Source organism: Pteropus medius, unplaced genomic scaffold (genome assembly GCF_902729225.1).
Source record: "Pteropus medius unplaced genomic scaffold, Ma_sr-lr_union100, whole genome shotgun sequence".
Classification (NCBI taxonomy): domain Eukaryota; kingdom Metazoa; phylum Chordata; class Mammalia; order Chiroptera; family Pteropodidae; genus Pteropus; species Pteropus medius.
This window is the reverse complement of record NW_024354550.1, coordinates 3,216,816-3,240,315: the sequence shown is the minus strand read 5'-3', so window position 1 is coordinate 3,240,315 and position 23,500 is coordinate 3,216,816. Positions and strand designations below refer to the sequence as shown.

At 34.1% G+C, this 23,500-nt stretch overlaps 1 protein-coding gene across 8 annotated transcripts in view; it reads right to left on the bottom strand.

Annotated features, from left to right (window-relative positions):
• Positions 1 to 263: 263 nt before the first annotated feature.
• The window catches only part of NRIP1 (nuclear receptor interacting protein 1), an 85,962-nt gene continuing 62,725 nt past the window's right edge, over positions 264 to 23,500 (bottom strand). For 3 of the 8 annotated variants that reach the window (XM_039855136.1, XM_039855132.1, XM_039855134.1), the window contains exons 4-5: positions 14,534 to 14,634; positions 264 to 7,693 (exon numbers count right to left, since the gene is read on the bottom strand). In XM_039855136.1, the coding sequence (XP_039711070.1) occupies positions 3,885 to 7,349 (3,465 nt within the window). In that variant the 5' untranslated portion in view covers positions 7,350 to 7,693; positions 14,534 to 14,634 and the 3' untranslated portion in view covers positions 264 to 3,884. Of the gene's footprint in view, positions 7,694 to 14,451; positions 14,471 to 14,533; positions 14,635 to 23,500 lie in introns of those variants that run through there. The other 5 variants (XM_039855133.1, XM_039855129.1, XM_039855137.1 and 2 more) reach the window with 3 other exon arrangements.

Here is a 23,500-nt window from a genome sequence, read left to right as displayed (position 1 = left end):
AGTAAAAATTTATATATGTATGTGTGTACTCACACACATTTATTTTTGAAGGATGAAAGACCTTATTTCTTTTATATAAAATAACAGTGAAACTTAAATAAAAACCTAATAAAATCTTATCTTAAAACAAGTATATACCAAATCACTTTATTTTTGAACATTGTACGAACTCTTTTCCACTTTAAAAATCTAGTGATCATTCCAGTTACATACCAAATAACAGAATCAAGACTAGGTAGGACAGGCTGATTATCTTTTCGAGCTATGCTCAATTGCCCTGTCTCTAAATACACTAACTTGCTGGCCTTTTTTTTTGGTTTTGTTTTGTTCATGTTTCTGAGAAGGGCAAAGTAATCTTGGAAATTTATTGCTATTTTCATGACTAGAGACTTTTACGTTTATAAAAAACCTAAAAGCCAGAGAAACCCCAAAAATAACAGTCATTTCAAACCAGAGATAATGCATTTTTCTCATTTATTCAAATTCACTGCAGGAAGTAAACACTAAAAGATTAAAAAAAAAGACAAAAAAAATTCACACTGCAGTATGTACAGTTTCATGACATCACATGAAGAAATTAAGTTTCTAATAAAAATGACAAATTATATTACTGATATCACATCAAAATTGGTTGTGTAAACCCCAGAATTCATACCATGAATGGTAATGTGCCTGTATTCCAGTATGCTGGAATACTCCTGTTATATTGTTTCCAATGGGATTAAAAAATTCATGAAAGTAGTTGTGTGAACTCTTTATGTCGAAAAGTGGTTGACTTGATTTTAAAAAGTTTTAAGACCCTTGGACTCAAAGCACATCCTTTCACAAAGCTTAAACCACAGAAGTCATGTCCAGGAATGGAATACTGTCATGTTGGGATGAACATCCGATTTGACTTAAGACAGTTTGCCAAATGCACAGATGCACAGGGTCCCCCATGCACTTTTCATGCAGCAGGTAATCACAACTTAAATAAAAGGTTTATTCTATACATTTGTCCAGACTTGCAACTGTATACATGCACAATTTTTAAACCTGTCTGATTATATTTACACTTATACATGGAATATACAGAAACCAAAGAGATTAAAAGGCTTTTCTGTTGCATTGGAACAATACAAAATATGTATTTTTCATTAAAGAAATCACTATTTACATCACCTTTAAAAACCGATTTTAACATCTTCATGTAACAAGTCTATATATATATATATACATGTTATATATATATATATAAAATATATACTCTCACCAGTTTACTCTTCTGTAAGATGCAGCAGAGAATAAAGAGGTAACGCTACCTTACCGATGTCAATGAGAGCTGCAGTACCCTTTCACAAATGACTTCATTAGGAAGAGAATGTCCAGATATCTAAAATAGTCCTTGAAAATGGGTATATATGCATCCTTTTATCTACATATGCATTAAACAAAGTGAATTTATGGATGTATGTCCTTTCTCACTGCTCTTCTTCAAAATCATCCTAAACTCAAGCTGTGGACATGTTCTAGTAAATCAGAATAACATTGTGTGTGGTCATATTTATGTATGTATTATATACCCTCATTCCTTTAACAGTTAACAACAAAAACAACCAACCAACCAACCAACCAACCAAAGAAACAAGCAAAAAAAAACCCAACAAAACAAAACAAAACAAAAACAATGCTGGCCCTTGATGTTCCTTTCCCTGACCTAATTTGTAAAAGCCCATTTTTTGTAGTATACCTCAAAGGCTCCAGATCTTTCACAATGGCAGAAATGACTTGTTTAAAACCTTATTTATAGAGTGTAGACAATAAGATTGTCACAGAGTAAATATAGGATGAAGTAGAATATATTTACTGGTCAGTAGAATTTTCATTTCAGAATAAGCATATGCCGTCATCTCTCCATGATATAGCATAATATTCACTCCTATTATTTTATGATATATCCAATAACTATTAACAAATCATTTTGAGAAAAAAAATATGGTTTTTAGGTCATATTAGGAAATAACACCCATTTTTAATATAAAAATTTTAAAAATAACTTTGAGTAGAACAACTTCAAATAGATTTCCTTCTAATAGTTGATTATATAACAATTTTCGATAGGTCAGTTGCCAATCTGGTTCATGATTAAAAACAAAAATATCCGGAGAATGAATTGTAGATTACAAAAACTAAACTTAAAAACACGGACTTTATTTCCAGATTGGAACCACATGTGGCTCAATAATATGTTAAGTTCTTCCAAGACAACATCAATGTTTACTTTTAACCACTATTTTAAAATACTAGATCAATGAAGTGACTGCGTACAATTATACTGTCACGTATATGTACCCTTTGAACTTTTCTGTTTAGTTGATCTGAGTTCAGTGCCTTTCTTGAGTTTGAAATAAATGTTTTCATCTTTTCAGCACTGTTATTAGGACAATGATTTTAAAAGAAGTTAAGGATGTATTCAGGAGAAGTTTCCAAACTACCCTGGAATCACCTGAGTTTGATAAGTGGCCCTGTTTTTCCATCCCTAAGGCTAATTAAGTAGATGTTACTCATTAGAACACATAATAATCACAGATTTTCCTGAGATGTTGAGCCAGATATGAAAGTTGTCCCCTCCACCCAATTTTTTTGTCATAAAAAGTGTTCTGAACCTGATATCCAAAGATATAACGGTAATATATGAACTACAATATTGCAAATATTTAGTTGATGTGTGGCTGTATTGGGGAAAATATAGGCATCAAATAGTTTTTTTACAGTCCTGTGTTCTGAGAAAAGTTATAAGTGATAGTTCCGAAACTTCAGTGTGTAGAAGGAACACCTAGGGAGTTTCTTATTAAATGTGTTAAGATGCAGATGGAAGATTCCCAGGTCCACTTTGCAGAGATTCTTCTCTGTAGAGCTGAGATGCTGCCTAGGAATCTGCATTTTAAAACGAGTGTTCCAGATGTTTCTAATACATGTGGTCTGAGTCCAGCTTTAAGAAAGCCTGGTCATGAGACTCATAGGTACCACAGTAAAGGTGAGAAATAACTTACAAGAGATGGTGAAAACTGTCCAAAGAAAAGCCATTTTGCTTCTGTTAAAAACAACTTAAGTATTCGACTATTCAGGAAACCATCTGAAGATAAATGTTAACTTTCCTAATTCTGTAAAAGGAGGAATATTAATTTAACAAAGTAGTTACAATACAAAAATGGAAATCTACCTTTTTTTTTAAGGGTCTATCAAATGTCCGTCAATTGTAATCAATTTTTACTAAGTAGTACAAGGTTTAATGAAAGATATTGAAAAGGACTGGGGTGGAACGGACACATTGGGAACCACAAAACCCTTTCCAAGAGTTAAAAATAAATATGCTTTTTAGCAAAAGTGAAAAATGTAAGCATATTTTTTTCTAATTTATTTTTGAATTGGATAATGAAAAATGAATCGGCACTAGGACCTTTATTCATAAATTACCCTTTAAAGAGTTATTTAACAATTTGGACTTTAAAAAAATGTGTTACATAGGCTGACTTCTGAAAAGCAAAATAAATTATCCTAATAAAGGCAGCAAAATGCATTAATCCACTATGGATGGAAATTTACATTTTAATTTATGCCTATTATCTGTGTTTATAAAGAATTTCATTCATAGGCTACTCACAGTTGTCTGATGCATACAGAAGTGTTAAACAACCAGTTGCTAGTTCAGTAGTTTCCTCATGACATCTAACGTAAAGCAAAAAGTAGTATGCATATTTAAACATCACCAGTAACCAATACTTTTCAAAATGAAAAAAGTTTCAATTATACCATGCTTTTCTCAAATCATGCTCTTATTTATACAGATCTCAAGTTCATACTAATTAGTTTTAAAAAGATCAAAGCTGAATGGCAGGTATATTTTATTCTGATTCCTTTTTTATTGTTAGCACATTTCCCACAAGTCCATAAACTTCTCCATTTGCACTGTGTGGGCAAGAGGCATTATTTCCCATATGGCTATTATAAGGGCTTCTTAAATTAAAGAAAGAAGCTTTAGTTTCTACAGCAGGAAGTAACTCTTCTTTGATTGTAACCTGTGAGACACTTTCAGCAGATGAAGGCTCCCTCCAAATGTCCTTATCCTGTGTTTCTCGACTGGTAACAGAACTGCCTCCTTTCTGGAGCATGTAATACAGTATCGGGTTAGTTTTGGTCAGTCTTGGAGAATCTTTTTCATACTCATTCTTATCCACATCTGTGATGACCCACTTAATAGGTCCCTTCTCACTGGGCATGGAACATCCATTCAGAAGCCCAGATTCTGATCTAGAAACTGCACTACCCAAGTGCTCAGGAAAAGGAGGACTCGCGGGAGTTTTTACTGCTGGGTATGGAAATGTCCTGTTATCCATGCAACTGTTGGGCTGAGTGGAACTGTACATCAGTCCATTTAAAGAAGAAATGCTGAATTCAGGTTTGCTACTGGGCACATTATTTTTGTGTCCTTTCTTTTTACTCTCGACGACAGAGTTACTCCTGTGCTGAGACAAATCTCTCACACAGTTTTCTGAGAGAAGCAGCTGTTTCAGAACATTGAAGCTTTTGCTCTCTCTGGCCCAATTCCTATGTTCACTTTCACTAGCTGAACCATGGCTGGCAGGATATTTAAATTCAAGATCATTTCTGCTAAATTTCAGCTCTTGCTGGTTTATCAAGGACCCATACAGTACCTCTGAAGCACTGTGACTGTTTGCAGCATCAACTATGTGACTTTTCCTCTTTTTAAATGGATTTTCTAATGGCTCAGTATAAAGCTTCCTTTTTTTAGGGACCATACAAAGATTCTTTGATTCCAGGAGTGTCAGTTCACTATTTCTGTGACTGTTGTTCAGATCATCTTCCAGGTGACTCTCTTGATTTTGTCTCAGCAATCGACTTAATAGACCATTTTTTGAGAAAGAAAAATCCTGAGGTGAAACAGGCTCCGATTTAAAGTCCTCGGAAGCTGGTAAGGCAGCTGCGCTTCTTTGCACTGGAGGAGCCATACCTAAGAATGGGGCACCCTTAGCATCATGGCCCAAGTGCACACTTGTATTATGAACACGTAAGTCATCACAAGGCTCAGATTTTATTTTTACCATCAATATTTGTTCACTTAAAGCTCTATCTGTATGTTCCTGAGTACTCTCATCTCTTAAAGGAATTTTCTCTTTCTTTTCACTCTTCCCTTTGTTGGGGTTTCCCAGGAGCAACTGGAGGACAGTGCGCCTTTCGAGCAGATTTTCTATTTCAGAACCAGAAAGTCTTGCTTCAGAACCTGTTGCTTGACTATTGAATGCTTTGTTTTCTTCAACTGCATTTGTTTTATTTGGGAGCAGAGGGCTACTTAATCTATCGATCATACCTATAGGTTTATCTGTATTTACAGTTGGCAGTTGTTTACTGGGTCTCTGCTCTTCTCCTGAAGTAGAAGACTGCATTCCACACTGTGCTAAATTTTGTAACAGTTTACTGGCACTGAAAGTTGCAGAGTTTTGTGCATCTTCATTTTGGACTGGTTTCTCTCCTTGTGATTCTTTGCTTTTCGTAAGGTCCATTAAGTGGTTAGATGTGATATTTGTTGGCTTTTCAGACTGAGTGCCACAGGTGTATGGTGAATTCCATCTGATGACCAGAGAGTGCTGGGAAAGATTGATGGGAGACTCTGCTTTGGTGGATGCAAGTAATGGTGGAGTGCTCACTGGAGTAGTCCTATGTGTACTGGGACTTTCTATCACAGAAGTCCTCATATAAGTCTGTGTATTAAACTTTGTCACATCACTCTGTATTTCCTGAGGGCTGCTGTTTCCTTCTACATTGTCTTCATTCTTATGGCCAAGTAGCAACTGAAGAAGTGTTACTTTCTGGTGTGAATTTAGCTTAGAATTCTTTGAGGTATGTTGATCTTCTTTGATATCTACATCGGGGACTTTTGGATCCCAAGTGTTCAGCAAGGACTGAGTTAAGTTATCCAGAGAAACGGGCTGGTCCGGTTCTGGTTTTTCAATTCTGTGTTTGCAAGACAAGTCTATGGGAACACAGTTGGAGTAAGAACTTTCATCACCACTGCTATCATCTGTAAAACTAGGATTGTTATCTGAGTATTCATCAATAGTTGTAGGTGTACTACTATCCTCAAAAATGCTTCCTCTCTCACTGTGATTGTGTCCATTCATTGGCTTAGGTATGGTCTGGCTTTTAAGAAGATGTAAAAGCAAACTATTATTAGCAGCTTGTTTTACGTTGTTTCTTTCCTGTGAGTTCTTACAGCTTGCATTTTTGGGGGAAGAAGAAACGATACCCATTGGATTCTGAAATGCTGCACTTTTGCTAGCCATTAGTTTGCTTGATGATGTTCTTGCCTGACCATTAAGATGGCCTGACATTCCTTTTGAGAGCTGGAAACTGCCAACATCCTTCTGGCCATTTTCTTGTAATCTGGCCATAGCAGCAAGTCTTTCACTTGCCGCTTGATTCGCATTTTGTGTTTTTAAAGCATGTTCTCGAGAATACTGCTGTAAATGGGCTTCGCTTGAAAGGAGTAATGCTAATTGACTACAAGCAACACTAGGTTTGGGTGAAGTGGCAGGACTAGCCCTTTTTTCCACCATGCTTGCAACAGCTTGTAATCTTGCAGCACATGACAAGGGTTCGCTCATGACCTTTGTTCCACTTTGTCCAACATGGTGAGGTGACTCTACAAACCTATCTCTGATGAGGTTTTTAGTTACGTCAGGAAGATTGGTATCAGGCTTTTGATCTTTAGCTTTACTTTTCTTCAACAAAGTTTTTAAGTGACTTGATGCAACACCGTAGCACCTTAAATCTTTCTCCACTTTTAAAGAATCATGACTGAGGGCATATCCTTGCTCCTTGAGGCTCTGCCTAATTTGTTGTGACAGAGCAACAGTCTGCAGCCTGGAGCTGAATGACTGAAGCAAAGAGGCCAGTAATGTGCTATCCTGTTTGCCTTTAGGCACACTGTCGACCATGCCAGCTAGCAAAGCTTCCTTCTTTACGTTTAAATTTACGATGGAATCAGACAGCCTCTTCCGCTTCGCTGCATTCCAGTCCTCAGAAGACTGCAATAGTCTGGCTTTTTTGAGATGCAGCACGCCAGATCCCTGATATGTATGTGTATTGAGAACTGGACCATTACTTTGACAGGTGGGAAATGCATTACCAGAAATGTTAAAGTTCTGATCTTCTTCATTACGCCCAGCAGACTTTTTGTCGACGGCAGTACCTGATCCCTCTGCTGCCTGATGCATTAGTAATCCTTCTAGGTAAGTTAAAACAATAGAATCCTGGTGCACATCAGAGCCAAGCTCTTCTCCATGAGTCATGTTCAATAGAAGTGTTCACAAGGGCTTGGTTTCTATTCGCTTGAAAGAATGGTTTTCTGTGGGTGAATGAGATGTAACTTTAAAAAGTGAGTGTCAGTTTATCACCTTCCATAGTAATTAGTGATGTAACTGTTACATTCCGACCAGGATTTCTTCTGGCAATGTAAAGATAAAAAGCAAGCAAACTCTAATGCAGTCTGATGACAGAGCTGATCAATTCCTAAGCAAGCAGCAGCAGCAGAATTCCTTAGCCCATAGATCTGCAGCAGCAAGCAGGTATAATCCTTAGTGAATATCCTGTTTCTCCTTCATCTTTTTCCTCATTAAATGCAAATATCAGGGTTCTAAAAATATAAAAATAAAAAAACAGTTAAGGAGGTGCAGAACTAGAATTGTGCTATAATACATATAAACAAATACAGTATTTGTAAGTTTATGTGTATATATACATATATAATATACATATACATGCATTATAGTCATTTTTTAGTAATTATTGCCATTCTTATTAAATTGGAAATCTTTCTTGGAAATCTTATGAATTAATCCATATTACAAAAACGATCAAATCAATTAGAGAAAATACTTTAATACTATATAACTGTCTTCCAACCCCCCTTCCCAAGTTTTTGAATTTTCATAAGTAGCTTTCTGCAAAGTAATGTGAATGCTAAGTCTTGTTTAATAGCAATATAGCTCTATAAGGGAGCTGGAATTAGCTTCCTTACATTACCGCGAGCTTAAGGAACAAAAGTGGAAGTGCAGAAAAAAGAAAAGAGATGCACATGTCATGGACGTATCTGATGCATTTGATGTGTGATAGAAGTCTACAGAACAGATTCACTTCTGACATCATCCTCCAAATATCAGATATTCCATAAGTAATTGTTAGAATTCTGTTTTCAAAGAAATGAAAGCTAACAAGTGTAAGGTTATTTTGTAGGCCTGTGCAAAGTGTGACAGTCTTAGTCATATTCACATTTAAATATTAACCCATAATTTTTACCATGACATTAAAAACAGCAGAGAATGGTTCTTTAGATGCTCATTCAGATTTATCAAAGGTTTAAAGTGTCCGCTTTTAAATTTTTACTTATGTGCTCTGTGTATAAATTTTAATGTGAGATCCATTCCTATCAGATGCAAAGACAGGTTACAGATAAACCTGTAATCCTAAATTTCGAGGATATTCCTAATATAAACTATTCATCTCCCCACCTATGCTATTTCTTTTATGTGACTTGGTATCAATAACTATAAATACATTAAAATATTATCTGTGATTGGAAAAAATCTTTTAAAAAGGTATTAAAATAAAAATTATAATTTTAAAAAATGTTAGGGTACTTGTACCAATTTTTAATTTAGAATATATGGTTGCTATAATACATATAAATATAACCATGTGTATACACTGAGCTTATCACATTACCCTGTATAAACGTGGGCAAGAAACAAATTTAGAATAGATTTGAATGGCAAATAAATAAATGCTTCTAGAAAATTTTTTCTAAGTCGAGGTGGTTATTTTTCATTAATTTCTTTGAAAAGAAATTCTATAAACAGCACCAATTACATGGAGCAGTGAGAGGAAGAGTATCACATAAAACCTGGTTTTTAATATGATAAATCTGTAAATCAAAGATTATGTTTACTGAGACTGCTTCAGGTGCCACTCAATGGCAACAGCTACTACCATTCTAGGAGAAAAGCAAACATTTAAGAAAGAAGGAATTCTGAGACTTTTGAAGGCCAAAATTCACTCAGATCTGACAATTAAAAACTCTTTAGGAAAATGAGTGAGCCAAATTTCTTCAGATAACTTCCTTTCCTATCCCTTGAACAACTAAAGAGGAAGAAATCAATAACGATCTTTCCTATACCTTTTCTAAGTTTTGCTATAGTAAAGAATTTAATTGAGAAATTTAGGGAAAAAGGAGGCATGAGACTTGGATACAATACAGCTCATTGGGACCTACAGATATTACAGCATTATGAATATAAAATATTACCACCTAATAAATATACTTCATAAGGTTAAAATTGTTTAATTTTAAGTTAGTATTAGCCTGACTCATTTTCTTTTAGTAAAAAAACGGCCACATTATTTTTAATCACCAATATATAGTTCACATGCTTGACTTTAAATACATGTTACTTAAGAATGTTGCCTGGTGTTCAGCACTACTTAAGTATATTCAGTTAAAAATATCTAAATGTCAACACATATTTAAGAATTTGGCTTCTTCTATACCCAATCTATAATGTACACCCACGCAGCATTACTGACAACAGTCAAGATATAGAAACAACCCAAATGTCTATCAATGAATAAACAGATAAAAAAGATGTGAATTTAATATAAAATGGGATTATTCAGCCATGAGAAATGAGGCTATCCTGCCATTTGCAACAACATGGATGAACCTTGAGCACGTTATGCTAAATGAGATAAGTCAGAGAGAGAAAGATAAGTACTGTACAGTATGACTTATATGTGGAATCTAAAAAAGTTGACCTATAAAAAACATAATGAAATGGAGTTACCAGGGGCTGAGGAATGAGGGGATAAGACTGATGGTGTTTAAGGGTACAAACTTGTAAGGAGTAGTTAATAAACCATAAAGAGCTAATGCACAGTATAATGAATATAGATAATAATATTGTACTATGATGATGTAATGTGATAAATATTGCTTCAATGGCAATTATATTGCAATATATAAATGTATCAAAGTAACAGGCTGCACGCTTTAAATTTATAAAATGTGACATGTTAAATTTATCATCAGATAAAAAAGTAAAAAATAAAAAATAATTAGGGTTCTTTAGATTCGCAAACAATATATTCTAAAACTGGAATATTTTATGAAACGTTATGATTCATTAGCCTGTCAGTGTACCTATTGGCTTGTCCGTAACTTCAATGGTAACTTTATTAGAGTTTGTGTACATGTCTATTTAAAGATACTCAATATTCTCTTTATTCTTGTAAATAGAATCTTGAGAGACTCTACTTGCATGGCATATACTTGTTAAGAGACTTCTGTGTAAAGGGAACAGAATTATTCATAACATTTGGTTTATGGAAGGTAAGAGTAACCAAAGAGAGTAAAAGTAAGGAGGGGGCAGGAAAATAAAGAAAAAAAAGAAAAAAAATTCAAATAAATACCTCACAAATTTTGCAACTCTCATGAGGCTTTAGAAGGAAAAATTTAGCTTAGCAACTAAAATAGATTATATTAATATCCTGTCTTTAAACAAGCGAAGGAAAGACAGATTTCTTTAATGAATAATAAAAATACATTTCTTGAAAAATGATACAGTATTAATGGGCTATGTAATTAAGAAAGCTGATAATGATGACTTTATGTCATTATCCTTCTAGGCAATTACATTATTTTCCTTTTGGCTTATTATTTTGGTCTTTATTTGGCATAGATGGAAACGAATTAATTTCCAAGATAAAATGGCAAAATGCTTAAAGATATAAAAAAAGATCACTAAGATTCCACAATATATTTTTGATTATAAAAGGCTTCAGGGGACACATATGGTAACAGCAAGATATATGTGTTTTCTATTAAAGACACATTCATCAAAACTTTTTAAAAATGAATAAAAGTCATGTAATATAGTCCTTCCTACTGGTTATATGTATAATTTTATATATATTACTTATAATTATATAAAAACTTCAAAAACTAAAACTGGGTCCAAAGAACTCAGACAGTATACAAAGGATTAATGCATTTCATGACAATTTAATAAAATTCATGTTTAATTACTGTACAATGTTAAAATTATAAATGAATCTTCCTTTTATTAATTTGAAATTATTTATAAGCATTAAAATAATCTTTTAAATTTTATAAAATTGAGATTTTACTGGTCCACTAGCATGTAGTGAAAAAAAAAAAAAAACTACTATAATGGCAAGGCAGAATTATTTTAAAAAAATAACAAAATCATACTAAACCATGAAAGAATTCCTTGTAGGAATCTTGACCATATGCATTAACAGATTATGGGAAAGATCCAAGTTTTGACATAAAGACTAGTTTAATAAAATATCTAGTAAAATGCTTGAATTCAGTGTATTTTTTAAAAAGCTACATTTTCTTTTCTTTAAATACCTGAAAAATATAAAGTTAGTTGAAGTAGAACTTTTTTTAGGCTTTAATCAATAAAGGACAGTTGTAAATAACTCACATATGAAAAGTTCCCAAGTGGGTGTTATATTCATTCTCTGAAGTAAATTATTTCCATTGCAATGTATTTTATACTTTCTATCTGGAAACGGTTTATTTAGCAAAGGGAAAGTCTGCTGAATTTTTACATGTTTTTTAAAATGGTAAAGTCAAAGTAATAAAATTTTGGATAAATGAAGGATGCAGCTAATAGGATTCTTCTATGTGGGACTACTTTTGATTGAGAATAGATAAATAATGAGAAAGGTCTTTCTTCAGCTGTTTTTAAGAAAAGGATTCAGTATCTTACTTGCAATCAAATTCCCCATTAAAACACAGTTCAATGATTAAGCATCTATGAAGTCATTCTGTATGCTAAATTATGTCTAATGAATACCTCATGTCTTCTAATTGTTTCCATGAACTCTCCTCCAATTTCTTTTGCATTATCAAGTAATACTAGTTTGAGTATTGAATTTAAAAGTGCTGCTTTAATAAGCATTTGGATTCTTGGCTTTGGTACCTCAAAATGCAGAAGTGACTAAAAGGCTACTTAATTGTGGCATTCAAGAATAACTCCTATTGAAAAATATTATCTAATTCCACTGTTGATTATTTTGGGGATGTTGTTTATATAACAGGATAAGAAAAACATTAAGATGTTTCATTAAGGATTAGAAGAAACATATCTCAGTACAAAGTCCTAATTATTGATCCTTTTATTTAAGCAATAAAAATCCAGGTAAATAATTGAGAGAACTCTTGGTGTTCTCTAAGATGAGACTCTAAAAGAAAATCTTAAAAGCTGAACAAAAAACAAAAACCCAAGAACAATTTATCAAGAAGATATAACACCAAACATTTTATCCAAATGAGTAAGATTAGCTTTCTAAATCAAGGGCCAATGAAGAATTAGAATACATAAATCTGAACATTTGACTTCACAGAACAAGATAGGAAAAGTTACATTTCAGATAAGGGTCCTGGAGATTCACTGAAAAGTGAAGACTCCAGAGAATCTTCTTTATAAATTTAGTTTTTAAAAAAAATTAAGAAAAAGAATAAAAGAAACATTCGATTGCTACCATTTCACAGCAGAAAATAATAACTACATAGTAGGAAAGTAGGCCTGAAATTTCATTTATTAGATAATATTTTTAATTTTGGGGGAAAAAAAAGGAATCAAAATTAGTCTATATCCTTGGACATAATTTGAATTCCAAGGTAACAACTTTCTTTGTAGTAGTATCTTTATCAAAAGATGGATGTGTGGTTGTACAATTTGATGAGTGCCAAGAAAACAAATTTATCTAAAAACATTTTGCTCAACTGAGGGCCTCGACATTTGAAATTAGACCATAAGAGCTTCTTGCCCTCTCCCAGGGGTCCTCATTTTAGATGTAAGTAGTCTTCAGAGATTGGTAACAGAAACCGCTGAAACTGTAGTGAGTAAAACAGCTGCCCAGACTGTTCTTCACTGCAACCTGAGGGACTTATATATTTTTGCCAAAGGCCATATTTGCTCCTAACTTCCAGGTCCATCTGCTTTAATTTGCTGTTGGCTGCTTCCATCGGAGTAAAATAGTATCACTCACATTTCCTATTAAAAGGGACTCACGAGGACACACTAATGCTTGATTGACTCGAGTGTTCAACACAAGGACACATGTATCTGAAGACCTCTTCAATTCTAAAATTTTATTTCTACGATTCCAAGTAATTTGTCAAATTGTAGTTGATAAAAATGACATGTATTTTAACCAAAAAGATGATATGCTGTCAAAAATATCATCTTTGTGGAAACAGCCATGACCAATATGCATTATAGTCTTTTTCGTGAATTCCAGGGTAAGGAAATGATTTTGAAATAGCCATACCCTTTACCCATCCAATCCTCAAAAGTTATTTATCTTCACTACTTTCTTCAATGGGGTCACAGAATTTCAAACAGATGTTTATTTATAAGCTAAATACATACTCAAACTGGAGCTTTTGCTTATCTAACAATGGCTATATACCGAATAAAATGCAATAGTAAAGATTTAGGATCCCTAATTACATAAATTCATGAGAGAGGTGAAATAATTGTCTTGGTGATAGATACAAATACCCTCTATAATTGATAAAGTGAATTGATAAGAGTTTCTTTGTTCCAAATTATCCTCAGAAGGCTTATGTATGTAAATTAGGTTCAATAAAATTCACCATTCATTTTACTCTGCCTATACAATTTATAAAAAATTAATTTTAAACCAAAATTAAGATAAAAAAGTTGGAGACTGTAAGTTAAAAAGATACACAGACACAAAAGTTACCTAGAAAAGAACTTAACTGCCAATTTTTATTCCAAAAAATGCAATACTTTCCTAGAGGCTGGGTTGCATTATCTTGAAAACATAGAAAACTAGAAATTGTTAAATAAAATTAATTCTAACTATAATTAAACAAACTTAGGAACATAATTGTATGATAAAGAACACGCATGATATTTATTTAGCATTAATATTAATGGGTTCACTGTCTTTTACTGTTCTCAAAGACAGTAAATGTTCTCTGAAGAAACATAATCATTAACAAATTATTTTGGTAGCACATAAGTGTGAAAAAAGGTTAAAATATAAAATGAACAGAGAGTATAGCTTAACCTAACCTTTTCTGACAGCTCTTCATAGTAACTAGAGTTTTCTATCAGTTTTGAAAGCATAATATTTTCTAATCTTTATTAAAATATAAAATATAATAGAAAACAGTGTGTGTGTGTGTGTGTGTGTGTGTGTACACATACACACAATCCTTTGAGATTGGGGCATAAATCCTGTTAAACTCAACTATGGTCTCCCCATCCCTAAAAATAGATTTGACATACAGACACAAGCACAAGGTCAAGGTCACAGATCAGTAAGAAAGATTACCAACAGAACTGATGTAACAGCTGGCATTTGATCAAAGCTCCTGGGGTTTCTGGTACACTTACTAGACACTGCATTTACTCACAGGGTACACTCTGTTTTAAAAATGTTCCCCATCTTTGAAGACAAGATCTTCATGAACTTTTTGTTACAAAGCACATTCTGCTAAAAATGTTGCATTGGATCCTAGAATAAGAGAAAAAAACAGGCGTGTGTTTCAGAATCATGAGTTTTTACATGTGTGTATGTATATGTATGTATGCTTACATATTTATTTATTTGTTTGTCATAACAGATCACTGCTATGTGACAATTCTGAAATTAACTTGCAGGTCCCTGAATCAACTAAGCTTGCCCGCACCACCAAACCTTTGTACCAGCTGAAATGAAAATTAATTATACATTCCTCAGTATCTTGGGCCATTTCACAGATTGAATACGCAGATTTAACTGCTAAAAATTGGTTCGACCAGGGAAGTTTTACAATGTATTCACAGTCTCCCATGATACTTTCCAAAGTATACCTATAAGAACAAACTTTAGTTATCAACTTCAGCAATAAAAGTGATTTTTAATGGAATATATTCTTGAACACTGCAATTATCTAACAAACCATGCCTTTGGTTTCAGCTGTTCAAACAAAATATTAAATTTATATTAAATTAAATTTATAAAACTAAGAATTATGTGATGAATGTTCTTACTGAAGCAGTCTGATCAAGAAATCTTTTTTAAGGATGCATAATGCTATTGAGGTAAATTTATAATATAAAAACTTTCCTTGTTAAATCAAATACCACCTACTGCAGCTTTATATCATTTGCAAATTATGATACATATGCATGTAAATGTTCTCAATTATCAATTTTTCATTTTGCAAAATTATCTTTTTGTGAATTAAACAGGTTTGAACAAAAATACTAAAATTGTACTATTGCAGAAAGACTGCTGGTTTCTCAATAACAAGGTAAAAATAATATATATATATCATACATCAAAATATCAAAGCAAATACCACTGAAAACTGAATCACCTTTACCAGGCAGAAAAAAGTGTGAGTCTATCAAAATTACTAGTAATGGACACTGATTTGTATATCAGGCTTTGAACACAAAAATCTACAAACATTTTCTTTTAAAATAAATAGAATTCTTTATAAAACGTACTATTAAGGTCTATTTAGAGGAATCACTTATCAATTAATAACTACATTTTCTTTATATGCTGCCTGAGTGAAGTACAGCCTTGCTGTGAGTGAACCATGAATTTTAACTTAATTTTCTAGAAATGGTAAACATTATGATATCATTCTTGCCCGTAATGGCCCAGAACACAAAGCTTTCTAGATTGAAGATTTTAGTCATTCTGGCAGAGAAACAGCACTATAGACACAACACATGGAGAGATAAGCGTAGTGATGATATCCATCATTATGAAGTCAGTAAACCTGACAGGGGATTAATTAACAAAAAACAATATGCATGATGTACCTAGAGAATTTCTGTTTTTAACTATTCACAGGTAATATTAAAATATGTTCTTCAACTAGGAAGATAAAGCTAGTGACATACCATCAGTAGGCTATTTACTTTAAATGCTCTCATTTTTATTGAAGAAACTGCCACCCATACGCTTCCCTGACCTCTATTTTGCCCATCTGTACATATAAGCAAATGTCTGCAGTAATAATCTTAGTAACTGTAGCCAGTAATTGCCAATCTGAGACCTAGCTTTGCTGCTGTCCACATCTCAGGCATATTCAGTCTGTACAGTAGGGACAGCTTGCATGTGGCCCTTAACAGGGTGCATGACATTCAAACATAGATATACACTGTGGGGGGAGGGAGTATAAGGAGTCTTTAGAATAGAGTCCTATGAGCTGGAGAAGAAACAAGAATAGCAATCTAGCTAACAAGGCTTTTCTGATTTATTAGACGAAAAATATTTCAGAACCATTTTTAACTTTATAATAAAGATCATTAAAAACAATTACTACTATCTATTATTAATATTATTTAATAAAGTTAAAACATTTTAACACCAAAAAATTAAATTCTTTAGCTTATGAGGATCTCAATCTATTATATACATTTTTTTTTTTTGAGATAGAATGATGATATGTGGAATGGCACATATATATTATACCTATCACTTTTCTGTTTAGTAGTTTGTCCAACTTTAGTATCAATTACTTAAATTTTTACATTAATATTTCATACTGTTTATGTATTGCTTTGTTTTGATCCTTATCATGCTTTCAATTATAGCATTTATATAAAATAAATCCTTTGTTTTATATTCTTGTCATCACATGTGAGGATAAACTAAAAAATAACAGTGGGAGAAGTAATGTGTTATAGAATAAAAAGTAAAGAACCTTCTGCTTAGTGTCCCCCCATTAGCCCACACAATTCCTACTATCATCTTCATTTGATAAAATGTATAAGACTTAAAAATACATCACATAATGCATTTTTGAATCTTATAGTAAAGCCCCATTTGCCATATGACATCTCTTTATTCTGTAAGCCTTAGCTAAGGATTCACCCCGACTTGGGCAGCCTTATCTGAACGCCACAGGCTAAGGACAGTTTCTCATCTCTGGGACTTCACAGCGCTCAATAGATCTTTTGTTAACCTCATTACAAAATTATATTTTGTTTTATTTATGCCTAGCCCTCACCCAGAGTGTAAACTCCTTATGGGCAAGGATTACATCTTTGTCATCCTTATGTCTCAGCACCTGGCAGAGACAACATTCCCCATAAAACATGCAACGAGTCAACCTCTTGAAGCCTTAGTCTATAAAATGAGAGGTGTTACCTTAAGATTTAAAATGATAAGATAATGCTATTTGTAATGTTTGGTTTAAAATTCAAGACATAAACTAACAAAAAAAAAATCACAAAATTAAAGAGTGATAAAATATTTTATCATACACAGGAAGGTCTATGGAATTGGAAATCATGTGTGACTAGCGTCCTGTTAGAAAAAAAGGTTTAAACACTTAGAAATACATACGTAAATACATATGTGTATATATAGATATATATTTTTTTTAAAGATTGTAAAATTTTTACAAGAGGATCTTTATTTTAACACTTGACTGATCATATTCATTTAATTTCCTTTAATTGGTGTCACCCTCGTCAAGGTTTGTAAGATCTAATATGCCCAAAGACCATACCAAGAATGAGCAAATGTTTTAAAATACATTTTTCCCTCTCAAACCCTATAGAAAGTTGAATAAAATCTGTTAACATTAAAATATTACACATTAATTTTTCTTATGATAGAGATGCAATAAGAAATGAAGTATCACATTGAAAGATTTATTCCCTAAAATGAGACAAATCAAACTCATCCTAAAAAAGTTAAAATAAGGAGAGCCTTTATGAATTAACTGTGTACTATAGCAACCAAAATGGAGAAACTATTTCCCTGTGTCCATTTTGAAAATCAATCACTGAAATAAATAGTAATCCCATGTTAAAGAGTTAGAACCCTTTAAATTGTGTGACATATTAAATCAAATTGGTCAAAGCTATTCTTAAGAGAATCTTTTTCATTTGAATCTGTATTTTTGGAAGAGTATCAAGTAGGAGCTTTCACTGTGTTTGGCTAAATAAAAACAATATCTTACCATAAAATGATTTAATTAGAAAATCTGAAAGTAGTAAAATTACTCTAAAGATTTTAAACCTGATAAACAAAAAACCAATTTAACAAAAACAAACGTTACTCAAGCAACTCTTGAATATTGATGTAAGAAGAGTCAACAAGTCATTGCCATGCTTTTTCTACATCTTACCACATCTGCATGTTGCTGTTAGCAGCAACATAAAATCAAAGAATTTCACTCCTTTGATCTATATTGAAGGGGTAAGCTTCAGGTCCCTTCCTGCTTTGTGGCATGTTATTAAACCTAAATAATGTTTCTCAGGTCTGGGGAGGCTAAGAAATCGTGCGGGTCCAGAAAATATCTAACTTTGATGTAGATGTATAAGATTTAAGAAACCCAGTTTTCTAAAATGTACAGTAAGATATTTTCTTATATTAAAAACAAAACAAATCTTATCATATATTAAAAGTTATTTATTCAGGCACTTATTTAAGATATTACACTATCAAATTAAATTTCCTTGTCTATCATTGTTTTTTTTAAAAAAAATTTTTGGTACTTTATTCACTTGGACTAGTGACTTCTTTTTAAAGCTAAACTGACAAACACCTTAGCCTTCATAATACTGGGAATACAAATTAATATAAAATTTGCAGAGCAGCTAATTTTTGAGAAACCTATTTTCCTATAATGATTCTACAGTATAACTTGCAAATTGATTGTACAAACGTGATAAGATCATAGAATTTAAAGGTTAGAAAAGAGTTAAAAGATCATCTGCCTAACTAATCATCCCATTTGGTGTGTAAACACCTTCATAGATTATCTGCTAACTCTAGCTGTCTAGTTTATTTCTGGAAACCTCTAGTGACTCTAGACTATTTTCCAAGGTGGTATCTTTAGGAATCAAACGGCTCTGCATTTAATTTCTGGTTCTTCCACTTACCAATTATTTAATCTTAGGCAAGTTAACTACTCTCAAAAGTTTTATTTATAAATATGCAAAAACCAATACCTATTTCACAGAGCCACTGACAGGAATAAATATAACAATGTTCATACTCAGTATAGTGCCTGTGCACCAAGCAGGTGCTCAATAAGGGTCATTTATTATTCAGAGAACTGTTCCATATTTGCACAACTCCAACAGTATAAAATTCTTTCCTGCACTGGGCTATAATCTCTCTCCAGTTAGTCTGATCCACTGGTCTTTTTGGAGACACAAAAAGCAAAGCTAATCCTTCAATTATCCTTCAAACACTAGAAAATAGCTGCTATATTCTACTGATTTAGTTTACCACCTTGTTAAAGTCCACATAAGATAGCTAAATTCCACTGTTGACAACAGTCTAGCAAAGGGCAGACAAAGGAAGAAAAATGCTCCTGGGCGCCAGTCTGTGGTAGGTGCTGCAAAGATGCAATTCTTTACAAGTTCTTGACTGGCTAAAGCAGTGTATTAAAGCTCCTGGGAGCTCTCTGCTACAAAATATTCACTCCTTCAGAGTTCACTATACATTAAAAAGCCCTGCTTTTTTCCCAACTGCTTTAAGCCATAATTCTTCCTCAAATGAAATACCAAGATATATTTTCTTTGTTTCTCCTCAAAAGGTTGGTTAATATTATATTATCCTCTTTTACATTTTAACAAACGAGAATACTAAAATTAAGAGCAACTAAGTGGTTAAATTGGCCAGTAAGTGGCATCCAAAACCATATTAGGGTCTTCTGAATTTTAGACTTTACTACTATATTAAATTGCCACACTCTATAACAAAAGTGAATTTGGAAACATTTGGTAAGGCAAATGCTTTTGCAGCACTTTGAGAACTTTGGGTTACTTTTCTCACTCTAAAACCTTGTCTCCATTATTTGAAATCTCATTTTTATTAGAAAGGCAACAAAACACAATACTTTAGCAGAGTCTGTATTCTTGATTCTGCAGTTCCTTAGTAGGTGGATTTTGGTAGAGTTAACCATTCATTCTGGGGCTCAGTTTCATTAGGTGTAAAATAGGAATCATTATAGTTATCTACCTCATAAAGGTGTTGTAATAAATGAAATATGTATGTAAAACTCTTAGACATTTAGTACAACACCTGACATTTTCTAAGTACTTGATTAATATTAATTATTCTATTACTCATGGGCGTAGTCCCCGAACAGAGAGCTTCCTCAAAAAAATTTTTCTTCTCTTGCCAGTCACCCCACATACAGCTCCTTGAGAGGTGGGATTGTCTTTTGCATTTGTATCTCCATGCCTGACAGTTTAGAGGCACTCAAAATTATCTGTCAAATGCTTTGATATATTCCCTATATTTCATGAAAAAATTTTAAAAAATATTACTTTGGATCTGTAAAATAATTTAATAACTTAGCTAATTCATTTTATAATTTTGTAACACATATTCACTTAAACCAGTGAGTAGTTTCTTATACAAAAGATGCCTATCATTTATTTCTTCCCTATATATCTTTTTCTTAAAGAACCTGTTCCTGGTCTACTAGCCACAGGGGTAATGGACCGACTTTGGGAACTAGACAAAAGTGGCCCACTTCATTTTCTCTCTTGGGATCTGGAATTCTAAGAGACTGAAAACCTTCATTTTTTGGCTTGCTTTAATGAGGCCACATCTAATAAATTAGTATACAAAGTAGTCAATGCTGAAAGAATGAAATAGGAAGTTCCTATCAAGATGGCGGAGTAGATTAATACTGTGTTTGTCTCCTCTCACAGCCATATCAAAATTACGACTAAACTGCAAAACCACCATCATTGGGAGTCACCTAATGTACAGTTGAGCAGACGTTACAACTGGAGACATACACAAGAGGCCATCCTGAGGCTAGGAAGAGGGGGATTTGGATTGGGACTAGGAGGGAGGAAGACTTGGACAGGGCTGGTTTCACGCCCACGTGTAGTAGTTAAAAATCTGGATGGATTACTCGGTTGTGAAGGTCCTCCAGAGGAGCAAGGGTCTCGGCCCCACACTTGGCTCCCTAGCCCACGACTCCAGCCGGGAAGAGAACTCCCCAGAACTTCTGGCTGTAAAAACTCACGGAGACTGTGGCAGAATAAGATGGAGGCCTATGGGAGTCGCAGACATTCCTCTTAAGGGGTCCATGCGCGAATCACTCACTGATGGACTCTCTCACACTGAGCTCCAGTGCTGGGGCAGAAGCTCAACAGGTACAAGAAACATCTAGGGAGGAACTGAATTGTCAGGATTCAGGACAAGGGCTAGAAGGACAGCTTTCTCCCAGACAGAAGTACTGGCAGAAGACATTGTTTCTTTGTTGAGCCCAATCCCTTCCAGCCGTGCAGAGGCAGATGGCAGCCATATCTGAGTCTCCAACAAACTGGCTAACTCTGGTTACACTCCACACAGGTGATTCCCTGAGACCCTGCCCCACCCAATTTGCAAGCCTACCCAAGCCACTTTCAGTGGCTTTTCCATGCAAATGGCCTGTCCTGCCTCATGCTACAGACTTTCCTAAAACCTTTCAAAGGTTTGCACAACTCAAACAAGCAGCATCTGGTCTCAGTGTGCCCTGTAGTTCTTGCTGAGCAGCCCCAAAACTGGCACTAGGGCAGCCAGCCTTGGTTTGCAGACTGGCCTCTCAAGGCACTTCCAAGCACAAGAAAGCCGGTGGCCTCCTGTGGATTCCTTGGTGACTCTTGCCAGGTGGCCAAGGTAGGGCATAGGCTGCAGCTAAACTTGGCCTGCAACTCGGACACTCTCAGAATGCCTCAGGGCTGGCATGTCCCACGGCTGGCTTCAGACCCAGATGAAGCATCACCCCTCACTGCATCATAGGATGACACACCCAAAGGGCAGACTCTGGGCACCAGGGCCCTATTGAAGTGAATCCTGCTCTATAGGGTCAGCCCCTTACCAGCCAGTCCTCACACATCAGTCTGAGTGTCAATCCCTCCCAATGATGTGCAAACAGCAACCAAGTTTCAACTGCAACAGAAAGTCACACACAACCTATACAAGGGACATACCTGGAGCACCTGGCCCAGGTGACCAGAGAAGACTGTGTCACTGGGGCCCATAGGACACCTACTACATAAGGCCAATCTACTAAGACTGGGAGACATAGCAGCCTTACCTAATACACAGAAACAAACACAAGGAGGCAGCTAAAATGGGGAGACAAAGAAACATGTTCTAAATGAAAGAAAAGAATAAAGTTCCAGAAAAAGAACTAAACAAAATAGAGACAAGCAATCTATTAGATGCAGAGTTCAAAACACTGGTTATAAAAATGTTCAAAGAACTTAGGGAAAGAGTGGCTGAACTGAGTGAGAACTTTAACAAAGAGATAAAAAACATAAAAATGAACCAGTCGCAAATGAAGAATAACTGAAATGAAGAATACATTAGAAGGATCAACAGTAGATTACACGAAGCAAAGGATCAATCAGCAATTAAGAAGATAAGGTAACAGAAAACACCCATTCAGAACAGCAACAAGAAAAAAGAATCCAAAAAAAAGCTGATAGTTTGAGGCCTCTGGGAAAACATCAAGCATACAAACATTTGCATCATAGGGGTACCAGAAGGAAAAGAGAGAAAGCAAGGAACTGAAAACTTATTTGAAGAAATAATGATGGAAAATTTCTCTAATCTGGATAAGGAAACAGATACACAAGGAAACAGATATCTTGTTTGAGAGTCCCAAACAAGATAAACCCAAAGAGATACACACCAAGACACATGATAATCAAAATGCCAAAGTTTAACGACAAAGAGAGAATCTTAAAAGCGGGAAGAGAAAGGCAGCTAGTTACCCACAGGATTTTCCCATAAGACTATCAGCAGATTTCTCAACAGAAACTTTGCAGGACAGAAGGAATTGGCAGGAAATATTCAAGGTGATGGCAAGTTAAGTACCTATAACCAAGACTACTCTTCCCAGCAAAGCTATCATTTAGAATCAAAGGACAGATAAACAGCTTCCCAGACAAGAAAAAACTAATGGAGTTCATCAACACTAAATGAGTAATACAGGAAATGTGAGAAAGACTTAAGAAGAGAAAAAAAAAAAAGATAAAAAATAGGAATAACAAAATGTCAATAACTACATATCTATCAATAATTACTTTAAATATAAATGGATTAAATATTCCAATCAAAAGATAGGGTGGCTGAATGTATAAGAAAACAAGACCCTTATATATGCTGCCTACAAGAGACTCACTTCAGATTGAAAGACACACACAGACTAAAAGTAAAGGGATGGAATATGATATTTCATGAAAAAGGAAACATATAAAAAGCTAGGGTAGCAATACCCATACCAGACAAAATAAACTTTAAAACAAAGGCTATAACAAGAGACAAAGAACCCAGTAATCCCACTTCTGAATATTTAGTTGAACAAACCCAAAACAGTACTTCAATGGGATATGTAAATCCATATGTT